Raw genomic sequence first — 21457 nt, 5'->3', positions numbered from 1 at the left:
GATTAAATAGATTGTACCTTTATTCTCTGATGTTTAGAAAAATGAGAGGTGATCTCATTCAAACATAAGCATTCTTACAGGACTCGACAGAGTAGATGCAGGAAGGATTTTTTCCCTTGGTGGATGCAGGGGAGTGTCTAGAACCAGGGGACAGTCTGAAAATATGGAGCAGGCCACTTAGGACCGAGAGGAGGAGGAATTTCTTCACTCAGTGTGGTGAATCTTTGGAACTTCCTGCCCCAGAGGGCTGTGGCAGCTCAGTTGTTCAAGTAAGATCAAGACTGAAATCATAATTTCTATGTATTAAAAACATCAAAGGACACGGGAAAGTGCAGGAATATGATGTTGAAGTAGAAGATCATCAATGATCTCACTGAATGGCAGAGTGGGCTCAAAGGGCTAAATGACCTACTCATGGAATCATAGAATCCCTACAGTACAGAAGGAGACCATCTGGCCCATCAAGTCTGCACTGACCACAATCCCACCCAGGCCCTACCCCCATATCCCTCTAACCTACATATCGAAGGACACTAAGGGCAATTTTAGCATGGCCAATCAACCTAGCCCGCACATCTTTGGACTGTGGGAGGAAACCGGAGCACTCGGAGGAAACCCACGCAGACACGAGGAGAATGTGCAAACTCCACACAGACAGTGACCCAAGCCGGGAATCGAACCCAGGACCCTGGAGCTGTGAAACAACAGTACTAACCACTGTGCTACCGTGCTCCTGTTTCTATTTTTTATGTTCTTATGGTGGGACTGCGTTAACGGGATTGTGAATTTTCTCATGCTATGTCTGTTGTAAGCATTGCCACATCCAGACTTTTTGTTCTTGTCATGAACATCTTTCTTTTCTGCTCTTCACTCTCACTCACACATTCAGCATAACAGCCTGGTGGTACATAGCATCCCTGTCAGTTTCTGGTACTTATACTTGTTACCATTTACCAATCCTTTTGCCTCCCCCTTATTTCTAGGCCCATCAGATGACTCAGGGAAGAAACTGAGAAGAACCCTTGAGAATTTGTCCAGTCATTTACTTTTGTTCAGTCATTTGCTCTTATCATCCCAAGCACCAGCACAGAAATCAACAATCCACATAACTTACATAGTGAGTTGGAGGGGTCTGTACTGAGTGATTCTCAAGTAGAGGTCAGCATGTACAGGTGCCCAGGAGAGTTCAGGAAACAGCTCATGTCTTAGCATGACTGAAGAGGTCAGAGATGCAGACTTTAAGGGCCCACAATTTAAAAGAAAGATAAGGCAGGGAGAGGCAGTGACATAGTAGTATTGTTATTGAACTCGTAACCCAGAGTCCCAGGGTAATGCTCTGGGGACCCAGGTTCACCATGGCAAATGGTGAAATTTGAATTCAATAGAAATCTGGAATTTAATGTCTCTAGTGACCATGAAACCATCTGGAAGAAAATCTGTCACCTTTACTTGTCTGGCCTACATGTGACTCCAGATCCACAGCAATGTTGTTGATTCTTAATTGCTCTTGGGAATGAGCAATAAATGCTGGCCCAGCCAGCAACACCACATCTCATTAACAAATTTTTTAAAAATACACCAGCAATAACCCAATGCGTTGGACTGCCTGCCAAGGAACTTTGGCAACATTGCAGAATGTGGAAGAGTCTCTTACCAACCTGTATCATGGTCTAATATATGATATCGATATTCTGCAGTCAACCATAAAGCATGTGGTCAGTTAAGTGAATACTGCAGCTGAATCGGTGGTAACCTCTCAAACATGGTCATACTCTTCACTCATCCACTTCCTTCATCTAGAACAAGCCTTGAGAACCCACTGGAATGGATAATAGATGTCCTGAAATTCTACTCTTTCTCAGATCAGTAGGAGTTCTGAACCCCAGCTCTGCAGAAGTGTCAATCACTCAAGGCAAATGGAACAAGACCCTATTTTCAATAATAGCACATCTGGCACTTTTGCAAACCATGAAACCAATGCCCTCCCTGGTGGCAGCGGGATCAGCTTCTGCAGTGTGCAGCGAAGCTCCCTCTGGTCTAGAGCTCACCTATCAGGAGCATCTCATAAACCTTGACTGAGGCCAAAGCAGCTAGCCATTTCCCATTCTGCAGCAGATGTACGATCACAAGTAAGACAGCACTTAATACAGGTGCTAGCGGCTCATAGTATGTTGACAATTAGTGTGAGAGTATTTCAGTGCAAAATCAGATTATGGCTTGAATTCTCTGGTCTCGCATGCCCCACTACTGCTACCAATGAGGATAGCGAATTTGGCACTCATTGGTTACCTCCAACCTCACCTGTAGCTGGGATTCTCTGGTCCCGCTGCTGTGAACAGATTTTTCTGTTTGTGTGCATAGAGTGGCACCACTGGTGACTCTGTTATTTTAATTGGCAGAAGTATCAATGTTGGCCTTTGAGAATGGAAGGACTGGAAGAGATATGGGACAAGGCTATTTATGGAGGAGAGCTGATATTGGCTGCCCAATTTTAAAACAGTCATTGGTGGCTGTAACTGCCAAGATCCTGTGCTCTGGAATTCCCTCACTAAACCTTTCCACCTCTCTTCCCTCTTTGGACAAGCTTTTGGTCATCAGTCCTAAAATCTTCTTACACGGTTGTCAAACTTTGTGTGATATGTTCCTGTAAAACTCTTTAGGAGATTTTACAGTATTAAACATGCCGTATAAATACATGTTGTTATATTCTCAAAAATACAGGTAACATGTCATCAAACTGAAGCAATGGTCTGTATTTTAGCTCAGGGACACAAATCATGTCAGGAAGTAGGGAGCTGTTTTTGAGGCTGGGAAACTTGGAAGTAGGTGTTCCTTGAATGTCTTGGAGCTTTTGACTATAGGAATGAAATCTTAGAGCACAAGGTTGCAACCAAGCTACCTGAGATTTGGTGGATCCAAGGAGAAGGGGTGGGGCAGGGGCAGAGAGGTTGTGCAGTGGGGAGTCCCATTGCAGAGAGGAGTGTGGGTGGAGGTGGATGGTCTTTAGGAAGATTCCGATGCTGGTTGGGAATGTCTGATAGTGGTCAGTGTGTAGTTTAATTGTAGCTGGGTGGAGGGAGGGGGGATTCAGCCTAGCTTCTGTGAGTGGATTTGTCACTGCTCTTTGGCTTGTTTTCCTTAAAACTGGAATTGGACAAGTTCAAGGTGGAAGCAGTTTTAAAATTTGAACCTTGGACCAAACCACAACCCATCCATTTTTGAGAATAAACATTCAGCCAACTGATTGTTACATACCTTGTAAGCAGGATGTTTGCCATTAAAATATGGATTGAATATACCTATACTGTCGATCTGTGATTTATTACTATCCCATTGTTCCATTGATGCTTCTGCTGCTGCTTCCAGTAAGGGTTTAACCTACAACATTGACAGATTATCAGTCACACTGTTGTGGTAAATATTACTTTCTGTAAATCATGCTTTTGCCTACAATCTCTTCTTTACTTACAATGTTCAAAATTAATCCCTCTCTTGCTTCCTTCAGCTTTGCTGATGTATTCTTCAAGACACTGTCATGGTCCTTATTGGCAGAGATTGAAAGTAATTCCATTAATCTGCATTAGAATTAAAATGATGGTAAGATTGATAAATATCAATATAAATATGAAATTAAGAATAAAGGCCAGATGGCAGAGAACCAAGGAGTACTTATGCTAGGATCAGAGAACCCCTGTAACTTCAGAGCCAAGGGTCTGAGGTAGAATTAAACAAGTAAAATGATTTCCTAAAGCTGGACTAAACTGCAATTTAATCATTTTATGTTTCTAGTGAAAAGCAGCGCACAGTAGGAATGTCATTATCATGTGCATATTATACAGCACAACAGACTGTTAATTTGTGAATTTAAATGGAAAATCTTCCATTCAGGGATGAATCTATCTAAATGAGCTAGAAGATCCTGTTTTTGCTCCGCTTTTCCAATATTCTTTGGCAGAAAGAAAGGAAACAAAAGGAAAAATAAAATTGGTCTCATATTTATTTACCTTAGTCGTCGATATTCCTCGAACTGAATGAAAACATGGAAGACAGAATTTCTTATGTACTTACTCTTTGTTGCGCAAAATCTTCTTCAATTCTTCTTTTCCGTAATACTGATTATGCTGGTCCGCTCTATTTTCCAGTTGGCAAAGCAAGTCTTTAACCTAAATTGTATGAAATTAAAATAACGTGATTAGTTGAAGTTTTTAAAATTTGTATATTAATATAAAATGGATCTTAGAACTACCACATTATATGATGAATATTCGGTGATCTGCATGGAGCTCATCTATGGAGCAGATTTGACAATGTCACACACATAGCACCAATTGAAATATTGGCCGTGATTCTCCCAAAAGCACCGAATTGGCAGGAAAACTGTTCCAGATCCCGACTGTTTTCTCAGTTCAGCTTCTCACCTGAATCTCCGCACTCTGTGCACTGCAGAGGTCCCAGTCGAGAATCTCATTAAAAACCCAGGATGGCGGGTCCTATTCGCACTGGAGTCTGATGGTTCTGGAACTCTGTGCATGCGGTGTGGCCCCAATCTGTCAGACTCCCCGTTTGCTGGCCAGCTCGATCACTGGCCAGCCCGGGACTCCTGCAGTGCTGTCCCTCCAGCCTCCCCATGGCCCGATCGCAGCCCCCACAACAATTCCCGGGCCAGCCCTGACCCCCCCCCCCCCCCCCCCCAACCACGCCCTGGAGCGCCCCGATGTACAGCCCACTCCCCGCCCCAGCAATGGCAATCCCCCACTCCCCTCATCCCGGCAGACGCCCCTCCCCAATCGCTGCCCTCCCTCCATCCCAGACCGATCCTGTCTGCAGAGTGGCAGCAGGATCCCCATCCCCACCGATCACCCCTAAGCCCTGCCCACAATAGGCCCCACCCGTTGGCCCTGCCCACAACAGGCCCCACCCCTTGGCCCTACCCAATGCCTGGTGGGCAGTGCCAAGGTGCCCCCTTGGCATGAGCACTTTGTCCCTTGGACAGTGCCAGGAGGCACAGGCTGGCACTGCCAGGGTGCCGATGCCCAGGGTGCACCACCGCCCGACCCCCTGGGGGGCCCCGATTGCCCTCTCCCTTCATTCCAGCGGGGTCTCCTGCTTGTTCCCCGAACGTGGGGAGCTAGTCTAAACCCCGGCGGAATGAAGTACTCCTGGCAGGGTGGGAGATTCAATCAGGACCGGAAAGTTCCCGATTATTAGATTTAAAAGACATTTAAAATTTATTTAAAAAAGATTCAAATGACTTACCTACCTGTCTCGGGGGCAGGGAATTCATATGGTGTTCGTGGAAGTGGAAATGACTAGGGTTGGGAAGCATTTTCCGATCAGGGCCATTGTGATCTCCTGGACTCGTTTCGATCGCCTCAGGGGGTCGGAGAGGAATTTCCCAGATTTTTTTTCCCCCATATTGGCCCTGAGGTTTTTCACTCTGGGTTTTCGCCTCTCCCTGGAGATCACATGGTCTGGAATGGGGGGGGTGGGGGTGAGTTAATAGGTTGTAATGAACAAAGCATCGTAGCTGTGAGGGACAGCTCGGTGGATAGGATATTGGTATGTAGATAGGCTGGAAAATTGGGCGGGGATCCTGGATTCAGGATTCAATCCTGGACCGGGGAGCGGCGCGGGCTTGGAGGGCCGAAGGGCCTGTTCCTGTGCTGTATTGTTCTTTGTTCTTTGTTGTTGTTCTTCCCACCAGTTTCCAGCATGGTCTGATCGGCGTTCGGGGAACAAGTGGGAGACCCCGCTGGAATGAAGGGGGAGGACAATCGGGGCCCCCCGGGGGTCGGGCGGTGGGGGTGGTGGTGCACCTTGAGCATCGGCACCCTGGCAGTGCCAGCCTGTGCCCCCTGACACTGGCCAAAAGGCAAAGTGCCCATGCCCAGGAGGCTCTGGGAGATGCGCAGGCGTTCCCAGTGCATACGCAAATCCCGGAACAAGGCCGGCGACGTGCATCTCCCACCACGACCTGCCAGAAAAGTTGCGGGTCGCGATGGGAGAATCGCGGCCATTGAGTGGGAGATCTGTGTGCCAGCTTTATGGTCAGCCTATTGAAAATAGTGAATGGAAAATTGAACAGGTGACAAAGCTGCCCACTATCCTTTTCGCACAATAGCCCAGATCTTCTGGTCTCCAGACCATCAGAAACCACATGTACATGAGGACGCTATGAAAGTCATGACTCTCTTCACCTCTGTGGGGAACATTCATCTCCGTGAACATTCATGCTGGGCCTTTAAATTTATCATATGGTAGCTAGTGCCACAAAAGAGCATGCGTCTTCCCTCCTACATTGCAGTGCTGCAATTGACTTCTCCAGTGGACACTGCTTTCCATATTTCTGGAGAAGCTGGGCTCTGAACACCCGACAAGAGTGATAAAGCAACGTCCAGGCAGGGAAAAGCTCAAGCTGAACAACATTCCGACAATGACTGCCACTTCCCGGAAGATCCAGACCATTATTCCAGTCCTAATGCACAGAAATCTGCACAGGTTATGTTGGGTTTCCAGTATAAGCAATATAGTTTACTTCAATGACTAAACATATCTTTACAAAAGCTGCATGGTTTCCTCTTAATTTCCTATTTTTCTTTAAATCTAAATTGTCGTTGTTTGGTTGCAAAGGATCCCTATTTTAGGAACTTTCCAGTCAGCTTTGTTCAAGGCTGGAATCTGTCTCCTCTCACAGGATCAGTGTTGTCAATGGATTGCCCAAGGGTGATAATTATACACACCAGGAATTTGTACTTTGCAGTTTACTCAGGATCTGGCATCAGATTGGAGGCCAGTGTCCTAAGTCAAATGAGGTGTAAGTGAATCCAGCGGAGTTGATGTGAGGGGGGAGTGTGTTGATGGGGAAATTTGCTCACAGGGTCCTAGTAGTGAAGTATACTGTAATGAAGACAATCCAATTATACGTGATATTTGGAACATATACCCAGAAGGTGACTTTCAGTTGGTTTGGGGGATGGATGAGTGGGGGTGGTGGGATCAATGGTAGCCTAACCATCAGACAGACACTGGAGATGTGCCCATGGGGGTGCCTGCCAGCTCCTCCTGAAGTTCCTGCGAACTCCAGCAAGGTCAGCACTGGGTGTGAATCCAATGTAACCATCCAAGTTGCAATCTGGGGATTTCCTAGGTTCTTATTTTTACAGAGCTGTTAGTAACAAAAGCTACATTTGTGCAGGGCAAAAATGTCACAGTTGAATCACTTTACAGATTGAGGCAAAGCTGATTCTCAAGCAACATCTCATAGGCAAAATTTGAAATTGCTTACTACAAATTTCTTCAGGCAGATTTAATCCTTAACGAAAAGAAAGTTCTTTTGGCTGCAAATTAACACCCTCTATCTGCTAATAGTCCAAGTTTCACTTTCTGTTAAATATTAACACAGAATTCAATTAGCTATCCTTTTTGATTTGGGATGTCACACACTATAAGCACCTGGTATGCCCACATCTAGAGTATGCATCCACAGTTTGGGAGCCACGCTTTCAGAGAGATATACAGTTTATAGAAAGAGTGCAAAGACATGACACCAGGAAAATGGAAGGCACGAGGGGAATATCTTATGAGGAGCATTTCAGAATTCTTGGATTATCTTTAGAGAAGACCAATTTTGATTTAGTTGACGTTTATAAATTGATACTAAGTCTCCTCCTCACCCCCCCCCCCCCCCCCCAACCCTCTGCTGACCAGCAGAGAACCACCAAACCCTCCCCTCTCAAATAACAGGTCATCCCACCCCCCAACGAACACACCATACAGGCATGTGGGTGACCCCTCTCCCTCAAGCCCCCTCCCCTTTTAGACACCCATAGGCCCCCTCATGCCCCGCTCCCCTTCAGACACCCACTCAGCCCCTCAAATCCTGCACTCATTCCCCTCCCCCCCTCAAACCCCCACAGAATAATTTGAGGTAGTAAGAATCGAAAGTGACGGCCAAATGCTTTTGACAATGTTTAATTCCACAACCGCTCAATCAATCAATAGAGATGTGGAGGAAGAAATTGCAAAGTAGATTATGGATAGGTGTGGAGGTCACAGGTTAGTTGTCATTGGGTGACTTTAACTTTCCAAATATTGATTGGAACCTTTATAGGTTGAATAGTTCGGATGGGGCAGTTTTTGTACAGTGTGTGCAGGAGGGTTTCCTGCCACAATATGTGGACAGGCCGACAAGAGGTGGGGCCACATTGGACTTGGTACTGGGTAATGAACCGGGCCAAGTGTTAGATTTGTTTGTGGGAGAGCACTTTGGAGATAGTGACCACAATTCGGTGTCTTTCATTATTGCAATGGAGAGGGATAGGGCCATACGGCAGGGCAAGGTTTATAATTGGGGAGGAGTAATTATGATGCGATTAGGCAAGAATTAGGGAACATAAGATGGAAACAGAAACTGTCAGGGAAAGGCACAAATGAAAAGTGGGGCTTGTTCAAGGAACAAATACTGCGTTTCCTTGATAGACATGCCCCTGTCAGGCAGGGAGGAAATGGCAGAGTGAGGGAAACATGGTTCACAAAAGAGGTTGAATGTCTTTTCAAGAGGGAAAAGGAAGCGTATGTAAGGATGAGAAAACAAGGTTCCGTTGGGTCGCTTGAGGGTTACAAGGTAGCAAGGAATGAGCTAAAAAAAGGGCTTAGGAGAGCTAGGAGGGGGCATGAGAAGTCCTTGGTGGGTCGGATCAAGGAAAACCCCAAGGCTTTTTACTCTTATGTGAGGAATAAAAGAATGACCAGGGTGAGGTTGGGGCCGGTCAAGGATACTAGTGGGAACTTGTGCATGGAGTCAGAAGAGATAGGAGAGGCGATGAATGAATACTTTTCTTCAGTGCTCAGCAAGGAGAGGAGCCCCCATGTTTTTGAGAATGAGAGTGTGATATAGGCTGGAGGAGGTGGATGTTCTGAGGGAAGATGTATTCGCAATTTTGAAAAACCTGAGGGTCGATAAGTCCCCTGGGCCAGATGGGATATATCCTCGGATTCTTTGGGAGGCAAGGTATGTGATTGCAGAGCCTTTGGCTTTGATCTTTGGGTCCTGACTGACCACTGTGATAGTGCCAGAGGACTGGAGAGTGGTGAATGTTGTTCCTCTGTTCAAGAAAGGAAATAGGAATGACCCTGGTAATTATAGGCCGGTTAGTCTTACTTCAGTGGTCGGTAAGTTAATGGAAAAGGTCCTGAGGGATAGGATTTATGACCATTTAGAAAGATGCAGCTTAATCTGGGATAGTCCACACGGATTCGTGAAGGGTAAGTCTTGCCTCACAAATTTGATTGAATTCTTTGAGGAGGTAAAAAGTGTGTAGATGAAGGTAGAGCAGTTGATGCCGTATACATGGATTTTAGTAAGGCGTTTGATAAGGTTCCCCATGGTCGGCTCATGAAGAAAGTAAGGAGGTGTGGGATAGAGGGAAATTTGGCCAATTGGATAAGTAACTGACTATCTCATAGAAGACAGAGGGTGGTGGTGGTTGGAAAATTTTCAGACTGGAGACCAGTTACCAGCGGTGTACCACAGGGATCAGTGCTGGGTCCTCTGCTATTTGTGATTTTTATCAATGACTTGGAGGAGGGGGCTGAAGGGTGGGTCAGTAAATTTGCTGATGACACCAAGATTGGTGGAGTAGTGGATGAGGTGGAGGGCTGTTGTAGGTTGCAAAGAGACATTGATAGGATGCAGAGCTGGGCTGAAAAATGGCAGATGGAGTTTAACCCTGATAAGTGCGAGGTGATTCATTTCGGTAGGACAAATTTGAATGCGGACTACAGGATCAACGGCAGGGTTCTGAGGAATGTGGAGGAAGAGAGAGATCTTGGGGTTCATATCCACAGATCTCTGAAGGTTGCCACTCAAGTGGATAGAGCCGTGAAGAAGGCCTATAGTGTGTTAGCGTTTATTAACAGGAGGTTTGAGTTTAAGAGCCATGGGGTTATGCTGCAACTGTACAGGACCTTGGTGAGACCACATTTGGAATATTGTGTGCAGTTCTGGTCACCTCACTATAAGAAGGATGTGGAAGCATTGGAGAGAGTGCAGAGGAGATTTACCAGGATGCTGCCTGGTTTGGAGGGTAGGTCTTATGAGGAAAGGTTGGGGGAGCTAGGGCTTTTCTCTTTAGAGCGGAGGAGGATGAGAGGCGACTTAATAGAGGTTTATAAGATGATGAGGGGGATAGATAGTCTCTGAACGTCCACTCTATTTCCTCGGGTGGATGTAGCTGTTACTAGGGGGCATAACTATAAGGTTCATGGTGGGAGATATAGGAGGGATGTCCGAGGTAGGATCTTTACACAGAGTGGTTGGGGTGTGGAATGGACTGCCTGCTGTGATAGTGGAGTCGGACACTTTAGGAACTTCCAAGCGGTTATTGGATAGGCACATGGAGCACACCAGAATGATAGGGAGTGGGATAGCTTGATCTTGATTTCGGACAAAGCTCGGCACAACATTGAGGGCCGAAGGGCCTGTACTGTTCTATGTTATGTTCTAAATATTTAAAGAATGATTTTGAATTTTTTTGAAGTTGAATCAAAATCATAAAAAGCTATACACAGTATAATTTTTTGTTTCCATAGATAAAAATAACGAACTTATATTTCAAACAGGATTATTTCAATACATGATAGACTCACATCTCCCACTGAAGATTTTGCACAATCAAATGCAAAATGATCAATTTCCTCTAAAAAACTTTGCATTCCAGTGAGTTTCAGCATCTTCTCATGTTCCCTCACCACTTTAGTTGGATCTCCCTTGAAAATAAAAGGAAAAAATACTAGAACACAGTGAATATTAGGTGGTTAACCATGACCTTCAATGTTAAATCATTGTCTTCACCTTCATCTAGAGTGGAGCAGGCTGCATATAATGAGAAACAACACAGCAACATGTCTCTTTAAAAACATGATGCCATTGAAGGGGATGACAGGTACCCCAAATCTATTAATATATACATAGGCCAGAATTCTCCAACCTTGCCTGCAGCTTGGATTCTCCGGTCCCACTGCTGTGGTCAGAGTTTTGGCTGAGCGCCAGATTCTCCATTCTCACTCGCAACCGCAGCAGAGCATGCAAAACCAGAGAATTCCAACCATAGACTTTATCTATAAACGTGACCACTGAATTTTGAAAGGTGAAGTAGGACAAATGATGTTCCTACAACAATGAACTGTCTGTGTGGAGTTTGCACATTCTCCTCGTGTCTACGTGGGTTTCCTCCGGGTGCTCTGGTTTCCTCCCACAGTCCAAAGATGTGCGGGTTAGGTTGATTGGCCAGGTTAAAAATTGCCCCTTAGAGTCCTGGGATGCATAGGTTAGAGGGATTAGCGGGTAAAAGGGACTTGGGAGTCCTAGTCCAGGATTCTCTAAAGGTAAACTTGCAGGTTGAGTCCGTAATTAAGAAGGCAAATGTAATGTTGTCATTTATCTCAAGGGGCTTGGAATACAAAAGCAGGGATGTACTTCTGAGGCTTTATAAAGCACTGGTTAGGCCCCATTTGGAGTACTGTGAGCAATTTTGGGCCCCACACCTCAGGAAGGACATACTGGCACTGGAGCGGGTCCAGCGGAGATTCACACGGATGATCCCAGGAATGGTAGGCCTGACATACGATGAACGTCTGAGGATCGTGGGATTGTATTCGTTGGAGTTTCGGAGGTTGAGGGGAGATCTGATAGAAACTTACAAGATAATGAACGGCTTAGATAGGATGGACGTAGGGAAGTTGTTTCCATTAACAGGGGAGACTAGGACGCGGGGGCACAGCCTTAGAATAAAAGGGAGTCACTTTAGAACAGAGATGAGGAGAAATTTCTTCAGCCAGAGAGTGATGGGTCTGTGGAATTCATTGCCACAGAGGGCTGTGGAGGCCGAGACGTTGAGCGTCTTCAAGACAGAAATTGATAAATTCTTGATTTCTCGAGGAATTAAGGGCTATGGGGAGAGAGCGGGTAAATGGAGTTGAAATCAACCGTGATTGAATGGTGGAGTGGACTCGATGGGCCGAATGGCCTTACTTCCGCTCCTATGTCTTATGGTCTTATGGTAAATATGTGGGGGTAGGGCCTGGGTGGGATTGTGGTCGGTGCAGACTCGATGGGCCGAATGGCCTCCTTCTGCACTGTAGGGTTTCTATGATTCTACGAAGTTAAACATGTACAATGCAGTAACGCGACATTTATGTAGAATTGAACGTGAGTCACGGGTGTGTGTCTACAAATCTTTCAAGATAACAAGAAAGGTTGATAACCTTTTCTTAACTAAAGACACCTGGCATGTTTCCCTTTATTAGCTGAGACATAATATACAAGATCAGTGAGGTTTCACTAGAACTGTGTATAACACTAGTTAGACCACTAGTTAGACCACAGCTTGAATAATGTACAATTCTGGTCAGCACATTACAGCAAAACTTTGAGAGGGTGCAGGGGAGGTTTACGAGAATGTGCCGAGGACTGGAAAAATTTAGCAATGAAGGTAGATTGGATAGGTTGGAGATGATTTTTTTGGAACAGAGGATGCTGAAGGTGACTTAATTAAGGTATAGAAAATGAGGGGCCCAAATAGACTAAATAGAGACAATCTTAGCAGAGGGACATGCATTTAAAGTAATTAGTAGAAAGATTAGTTGGGAGATGAAGAATCGCTTTTATTCATGTAGAGGGTGGTAGGGACCTGAAACTCACTGTCTGAAAGGATGATTGAGACAGACCCTGGTATCGCATTCATAACCATGAGTCTGTAGCTGTGCAGATAAGTGCAGGAAGATGTAGTTAGGCTTGGTAGCTCTCCACCGTCCGGCACAGACATACTGCTTCTTTCTATGTCATTTTTAAAAATTTTATTCTGAGAGCCAGGGAGTACATTTTGGATGTGTAAAGTGCATTACATTAAAAGAATAATGGCAAGCAAACATGCAGCTGTTAATCTTAATATTTTTTTCTTGGATATTCAAATTAAAGCCAGTAGGATTATGTTGAATACACTAAAAGGAGGGGAGGCTGCACAGTCCCATGCTTAATGTTGAGGCTAAATTGAAGCTAATTTTACCACATTCAAGACCCAGGGAACTATCATTTCCCAGATTAGAAGCAAACGAAAGGTGCAGAGAAGCATATCACTAAAGTTTCCCCTGAAGGTGGATAAAGAGCCAGAACCATAAGAAGATTTAACCACCTAAAGGCCATGCAAATGAGGCAGGAATCTCCACATCTCCCATCTAATTGTCTTGGGTTTTCACTTTCAGGGCAGCAAAATGCAGTTTAGTCAGAAGTTAATGGCTTTTTACCACTTGTGCCCAGTCCGCTGCTGTAAATAGATTTTGGGTAGTTAGATTTTAGGTGAACTTGACCATTTTTATACTATATTCACCGTAATAACTAACAAGGTCAAGGTAGTCATTTTAACATTAGCATGTGAATGAAGAAGCCCTTTTATAATCACTGTATTTTATATAATTATTAATTAACAGCCAATGCTGAAACAGATGAGTGTCGAAGTAATGAATCTTGATTGAGTCATTAATGAATTAATGTAATTGATAATCATATTAGAGAAACTGGGTTTTAATTTAAGTATTAATGAATAATCACCAAGTCTCATTTCTTTAATGAAAAAGTACAATTTCGGCTGAATCTTTCTGGAACCCTGATAAGATCTATGAGACAGTACACGATTGACTTTGGACTAGTCTAGCTTAATGAATAGAGTTATTCAGAATCAGAATAAGGAACAGTGTAGAACAACCCAATTGTATTCTTGTCTGAAATACTGAGGTGAGATGTTCTCAGGAGGGAAGATACATATAAAAGCCAAACAAATTTACCTAGCAACAGTTTTATAGCCAATCAATAAATCAACACAAGCCTGACTCTTCAGGGGTTCATTGTTAACCAAATTTTTGAACACTCTAAAGACAAAAACAACATATCAATCTCCACAAGATTGAGACCAAAGGCCTGAGAGGGTGAATTCGTGACCTACACTTCTAAAATATGTGCAACCGGCTGAAATTGTAAAAGTCACCGACTTAGGTTTGCTATTAAACTTCATAGAATTTACTATGAAAAGAGTCTGGTCCAAGCAAAAGTAGAAATAACATTGAACACTTATAAAATTACTTATGAATTGGAATTGCTGTTGAATTAAGTGTATAAATTGGTTAATTTCTACATCTCTCAAATTGGAGGATCTGAAGGTGATAGTAAGAATAGCTTTTGGCTCTCTGCTCCACCAAGGCTGATATGCACATCAACTTATTTTCCTACCATTGCTCCATATCCTTTGATCTCCTTAACAAAAATCTATCTCCATCACGAAAGAGGCAATTGTCTCAGTTTCCATAGCTTTGTAACAGAAAGAGCTCCAAGTTTCAGCTACCTTTTGTGTGAAGAAGTACTTCCTGATCTTGCTCATGAGTAACTGATCTCTAATTTTATGGTTACATCCCTTTGTTCTTTATTACACACCAGAGGAAACAGTTTCTCCACACTGGGGTGGAGTTTACAATAGGATGGAGTACCCAACCTCGCAATCCCACCTCCTGTCGGCAGTGCCTGCCCACACTACCTTCATGATGTGCTGGCCTTGGAAAGGGTCCAGAGGAGGTTCACAAGAATGATCCCTGGAATGAAGGGCTTGTTGTATGAGGAACGGTTGAGGACTCTGGGTCTGTACTCGTTTGAGTTTAGAAGGATGAGGGGGGATCTTATTGAAACTTACAGGATGTTGTGAGGCCTGGATTGAGTGGACGTGAAGAGGATGTTTCCACTAGTAGGAAAAACTAGAACCAGAGGGCACAACCTCAGACTAAAGGGACAATACTTTAAAACAGAGATGAGGAGGAATTTCTTCAGCCAGGAGAGTGGTGAATTGTGGAACTCTTTTCCGCAGAAGGCTGTGGAGGCCAAGTCACTGAGTGTATTTAAGACAGAGATAGATGGGTTCTTGATTAATAAGGGCATCAGGGGTTATCAAGGAAAAAGGCAGGAGAATGGGGATGAAAAAAATATCAGCCATGATTGAATGGTGCAGCAGACTTGATGGGCAGAGTGGCCTAATTCTGCTCCTATGTCTTATAGTCTCATGGGATGGAGGGGCTGGAGTCAGGGCCATCACCAGGAAGCAGACCAGGGTGGGGCGGGGGGCAGAGAATAGAATAGAAGTGGGTAGATGCCAAGGCCGGCAGCTTAAAAAGCCCACCGCCATTCACTGAAACATCATCAAGGTTCAGTGGCACGCTACCCCTCACCTACCCAACCACCCCCAATGATCCCTCCATACCCATGCACTTCCATATCCCCTTCTTACCAACATATCTCCCATGCCCTCTCATACCCTCTATGCCTCCTCGATTCCCCTATCCCCTCCATATCCCCATACCACTTGATATCTCCCATACCCCTATCACAGCCCCTATGTATCATCCATAGCCACAACAGACAGAATGGACACAGAGCACTAGCTGCATGGAGTGGAGCTTGGGAGCTGAGGTACGTGTGGGAGATCAAAAGAATAAATCTTAATCTCGTCTTTTTAAAATTTCGTACTAATTGCTAGGAATGGGTTTCCTCTGGATGCTCTGATTTCCTCCCACACTCTAAAGATGTGTGGGTTAGGTTGATTGGTCATGCTAAATTGCCCCTTAGTGTCAGGGGGATTAGCAGGGTAAATAGGTGGGGTTATGGGGATAAGGCTTGGGTGCAGGGTTGATGGTCTGGATGGCTTCCTTCTGCACTGTAGGGATTCTATGAATTGAAGGCTGGCATTTAAGTATCTTTCAAGCCTAAGGAGAGTAAAAACAAACTTTGCAAATGGGAGATCCTGCTGTAGCTTGGGTAGTTAATTGGGGCAGTCAGTTAAATAAACTGGTTAAGACTGGTTCCTGAAACACGAGAGGCAGAGAGTATAAAAACAAGATCGAGGGTGGAACCAGCATGCAGTGCAAGATGCAGAGAGGTGAGGGTGAGGGTTTGGAGGAGGGAGGGATTGCTGTGTCTTGTTTTCCTAAATCCTTCCCCCGATCAGTGGGGGCAGGAGCAGATCAAGGCCGGAGAGCTGGGAGATAAGTTACAGCAGCCCTGCAACATTGAGTGAACACGCCTATGTGATATCACAACTAAGTGATTGGTAGGCGCGTATTTCTCGCTTCTTTTTCTGACTTGTTTTAAGATTTAAGGTCAGGTAAGAAAAATTACACGGTGAGTACTAAAGATCAGTAGTAAAATTAAAAACAAATTGAAATCGAACTAAACAAAATAGGGATGCAAGGCCAGGTGATGTGTTGTAGTGGAGGCCCCATTGTGGTTCAAGTGTTGGTTGCCCGATGAACTTCAGCTCAGAGTTAGTGAGCTGGAGTCTGAGCTTCAAACATTGCAACGCATCAGGAAGGTGAAAAGTTACCTGCATGCTGTGTTTCAGGAGGCAGTCACATCCCTTGGATTAACTAACTTGAATTTGGTCAGGGACAGAGGGTGTGACTATGAGGGATCTAAGAGGTAGCATTGCAGGAACCTCAGGCCCTGCCCTTGTCCAACAGGTTCAAGACTCTTGCTCCCTTGGGCAAGAGCAGAGACTGTAGGGAAAATAAGCAAACTGACCAAAGCACCATGGTACAGGGAGTCATTCAAGTGGGGGAAGAAAAGAGAAATATAGTCATAGTCAAGGATAGTATAGTTAGGGGAATGGACACTTCTTTGTAGCCAGGATTGAGAGTCCCAAAGGCTTGTTGCCTACTTGGTGTCAGGGTTGAGGATAGCTCGTCTGGGTTGTAGAGGAACTTGGAGTGGGAGAGGAAAGATCCAGTTGCCGTGGTTCATGTAGGTATCAATGTTATACGTAGAACAAGGTTCTGCAGAGGGAATACAAGCAACTAGGTGCTAAATTAAAAGCAGAACCACAAAGGTAATAATCTCCAGATTACTACCTGAGCCACGAACGAATTGGCATAGAGGCAATAATATTAAAGAGGTAAATGCATAGCTCAAAGATTAGTGTGGGAGAAATGTGTTTGAGTTCATGGGAAACTGGCACCAGTATTGGGGAAGGAGGGAGCTGTTCCGCTGGGATGAACTCCACCAGAATCATGCTGGGACCACTGTCCTGGTAAATTGAATAACTAGGGCTGTAGATAGGGCTTTAAACTAAATAGTGGGGAGAAGGTTCAATTGCATGGAAATTTAAAAAATCAAAGTGTAAGGAGAAGGTAGGAGTACAGGTTAATGATGAGACTAATTGTTACCAGATAATGAAAGGAAGGGACAGAGCGTGCAAAGATCATGTTACACCAGAGAATCATTCTAGAGTAAGCAAAATTAATAATAAGACAAAATTAAAGTTTTTGTATCTGAATGTACATACCATTTGGAATAAAATTAATGAGTTAACAGTACAAATAAAGACAAAGGGCTATAATTTAGTGGTGATTACTGAGACATGGTTACAAGAAGACCAAGTCTGGGAGTTGAATATCCAGGGGTATTGAGTGTTTGGGAAGGATAGACAGAAGGGAAAACGGAGTGGTGTAGTTTTGTTAGTAAAGGAAGGGAATCAGTGCTGTATTGAGAAATTATATTGGCATTGGAGATCAAGATGTAGAAGCAGTCTGTGTAGAAATAAGAAATAGCAAGGCAAAGAAGTCCCCGGTGGGAGAATTCTCTTGGTCCCTAAGAGAATACCACAGTCGAAACTAGGAAATACTGGAGGCTTGTAAGAAAGTACAATAATACTCAAGAATGATTTTAATATGCATACAGACTGGAGTAATCAAATTAGCAAGGATAACCTCAAGGGCACGGTCATAGAGTGCATTAGAGATTGTTCCTTGGAACAATATGTTGCCATACCAACCAGGGAGCAGCCTATTTTGGATTTAGTATTGAGTAATGAGATGGGATTAATTAATGATCTTGTAGTAAAGGATTCTCCAGGGAAGAATGATCATTGCTTGCTTGAATTACAAATTCAGTTTGAGGACAATACATCGGAGTCCCACATTAGTGTTCTGGTGTTAAACCAAGGTAATCACATAGGCAAACAGACAAATCTGGCCTTAGTGAACTGGGCAGAGAGACTAAAAGGTAGAACAGTTGGGAAACTTTTCAAGACCAACAAAGGGTTACTAAAACAGTAATAAAAAGAGCAAAGGTAAATTATGACAGAAATACAGCATAAAATTTTATAACAGATAACAAGAGATCCAATTAGTATATAACAAGAAAGAGAGTAGTTAAAGTCAGTGTTGATCACTTAGAAAACAAGAGTGGTGAATTAATAATGGGGAACACAGAAATGTCCAGAGGTTTTCATGGTGGAGGACATTAGAATCATCCCAATAGCAGCAATTAATGCAGAGGTTGGTGAAAAGGAGGAACTTAAAACAATTGCCATTACTAGGGAAAAAGTAGTGAGCAATCTATTGGGATGAAAGACAGAGAAGTCCCCAAGGCCTGATGGCTTACATCCTAGGGTCTTGAAGGAAATTCTAGAAATAAGGAGAAATGTCTGTTACTTACTGAAAGTATATGCGGCTTAAAATTATTTAGAATCTGAATTTAGGAGATTTTTAGATGTAAGTATATAAATATAAATTCAGGGTTTTCTTAATGGCTAAATGTACTATGTTAAGTGGCATGGTGCTCAATGATATGTATCACACAAGTTTAATTCCCAATCTGGTGGCTGGATTTTTGACCCCACCCTCCGGGGTGATTTAGGGTGCTGCCGAGGTTAATTGACTTTTGCCCGGCTCACTGCATCTGCGCCAGAGCTAGAAAATCCCAGCCTGGTTTAAGTGAATTATTATGGAAGTAGCTGTGGTAATGGGGAAGGAGGCAAGGAGCATTATGCTGGTCTCAATATGCTCTGGCTAGGGAAAGGAGAAATGGACCACAGCTCCACCCAGCTCCCCACTGCAATCACCATCAGAAAGTACGTGCACATAAAACGGTCTTGGCTATGAGGCATTGTGAGTGAATAGCCTGTGATGATCAAGATGTAAATACGCACATTCAAGAATTACAACCTATTTGGGGTAATCAGTCAGGTGATGACACCTCTCTCAAAGTAATTGGGCCCGATTTTACTCTCGTGTTGTGCCCGTTTTTGGGTGCGAAAACTTTGTAAAGTCGGGCGTGAGGCGAGTAGCACGATCCGCACCCACCTCCTCGCCGGGTCCCGCTTTACCAAGGCCCGAAGATTGCCGCGATCGGGACCGTGCCCAAAACGGGCACGCCGGCCATTTAAATGTATTTGCATGCATTTAAATTGACTTAATATGCTGCACACCCAATTTTACCAGCACTTCCCCTTTTACCACCGCGTCCACACATCCAGAATCAGCGCAAAACAGACATGTTTATATAAGTCCGATTCGGGCGCTCCAGTTAGTGCGGAGGTAGGTGCCTAGTGTCCAACGGCTCTCTGCTTGAGATCAGTTGCGGGGGCGCGGAGAAAGGTGCCTGCAATGAGTCACAAGGCTCATTTGTAGCATTAAGGTCAGATTTATGAGAATATGTTGGAGAAACGTGGAATTTACAGCCTGTAAAGGAGGATCAATGTGGTAATCTTATAATTAGATTGTTACAGCAATAGAAAGTAACTTGGAATGTTATTTTAAATAAAACTGCAGGAGTAGAAGAAGGGGACACAGTTTTAAACTGAAGGAAAATACCTTTAAAATAGATATCATGAAATTCTTCTTCACACAAAACGTGCACAATAAACCTCCAGGAGGCAAACTCCAGGAGGCAAAACTCCAGGAATCATTTTATAAACATCACAATGCCACATGTGAGGGGCATTACGATGGAAAAATCAAGATGAACAAATGCTCTTGCGAGACCATTATTCTCTTGAAAGGCCGGGATTTTCCAGTACCACCTCCTGGCAGAATCTCCCACTAAAGTCAATGTTTGCTGGCTTGCCAGATCTAAAAAATCCCTGTCAAAATTTGTCAACCTTTTTGTCAAAGCTAATTTAGGATACAGAAGTCCTGAAAAATCAAGGCAAACATATTTGGAAAGCATCAGCCAAGATTAAATGAGCTGAATTAAGGAAAAATAAATTTCCTGACATTTCACCGAATTATTATTTTACAGAATTTTCCCTTAAGAGATCAATAAGTGGATTAAGGCTCAAACAAGGTTAAATTCACGTGTTTTGGGCAAGGACTGTGTTTGATCATGGTTTCATATGTTCTAACATTACACCAATCTTAATTAATATGCATTTATCTTTGGAATAATGTACTCTAGACAATAAAGAACTTACAGCCTTCATGAGAATAGATGCATAGGAAACTGGGTATAATGTTGGCGTGCTCAAATTCCCTTTAAATTCATCAGGTAAACTTCTCTGAAGTGGGGAGAAAAGAGAAATAAAATTATATGATGCATGACACAATTCTAAGATTAAAAATGTACACAGTTACAACTGAAAACTGTGGAAATATGCATTTATATTTTTACACTAATGTATATCGCAGAATTACATAATGTTACAGCCCAGAAGGAGGTCATTAAGCCTGGTATGGGTGCTGGCTCCCCTTAGAAGCAATTTATCTAGTGTTACTACCCTGCCCTCTCCTTGTAACCCTGCACATTCTTCCTTTTCAGAGAACAACCAAATTATTTTTCGAAAGCCTCAATTGAACCTGCCTCCAGTACAGACAGTGCATTCCAGATCAAACACTGTGGGGAAAACATTAATGGATCTTCAATCTATGCCCAGTGTGGTTGCAAATAGGTTGGCAATTATAAAAAATGACAGATTTTCATTCCAACAGAATCACAGAATGGTTACAGAAGGGAGGTCATTCAGCCCATTGTCTCTGGGCTGGCTCTCTGAAGGAATAATTCACTTAGAGTCACTCCACTGTCTTAAAGTTCGACACTCTAATTCCCTTCGAAATGCCTTGATTATTCCCCGCTCCACCACACTCTCAGACAGTGAATTCCAGATCCTAACCACTCGTTGCGTGAAAAATGTTTTCCTCGTGTCACTTGTTTCTTTTTTTCAATTACATTAAATCTGGTTCTCGCTCCTTCCGCCAATGGGAACAGTTGCTCCCTCTCTACTCGGTCTATACGCTTTGTGATTTTTATTTCAATAGAAATTAAAATTATGCTGTTTTTCTAACAGGTCTCCTGTGTCAATACTTGCCAATTCAGGTTTGTGCCATACTTAATGGTCCCACAAGAACAGTCAGTAAGACTAAGGTACAATTTTTCTTTTGCCTTGTTTCTAATAGCAGTATATTTTGTCCTCGTTTGCAGCCAGGTATAAGGAATTGATTAGTTGCTACCCTCTGTTCATACAGTGAGTACCAATGATTTTACTGGCAAACGGTTTCATCTCCAAATATCAACTTTTCTTTGCACTTCCTGTAGAAAGATCTCAAATTTTCATCACCACAGTAAAATGTGTTGCCCAGATGCCTCCCATTG

At 43.7% G+C, this 21457-nt stretch overlaps 1 protein-coding gene across 4 annotated transcripts in view; it reads right to left on the bottom strand.

The window, feature by feature from the left end:
* LOC144495228 (uncharacterized) overlaps positions 1-21457 on the bottom strand; it is a 98019-nt gene that overhangs the window by 22862 nt on the left and 53700 nt on the right. For all 4 annotated transcript variants that reach the window (XM_078215307.1, XM_078215299.1, XM_078215311.1 and 1 more), the window contains 5 exons: positions 20283-20366; positions 10648-10767; positions 4069-4163; positions 3470-3575; positions 3256-3378 (listed from right to left, as the gene is read on the bottom strand). In XM_078215307.1, coding sequence (XP_078071433.1) covers positions 3256-3378; positions 3470-3575; positions 4069-4163; positions 10648-10767; positions 20283-20366 — 528 coding nt within the window. The remainder of the gene's footprint in view (positions 1-3255; positions 3379-3469; positions 3576-4068; positions 4164-10647; positions 10768-20282; positions 20367-21457) is intronic.

The sequence above is a fragment of the Mustelus asterias genome, chromosome 1, assembly GCF_964213995.1.
Source record: "Mustelus asterias chromosome 1, sMusAst1.hap1.1, whole genome shotgun sequence".
NCBI lineage: Eukaryota > Metazoa > Chordata > Chondrichthyes > Carcharhiniformes > Triakidae > Mustelus > Mustelus asterias.
This window is presented reverse-complemented; position numbering and strand designations above follow the sequence as displayed.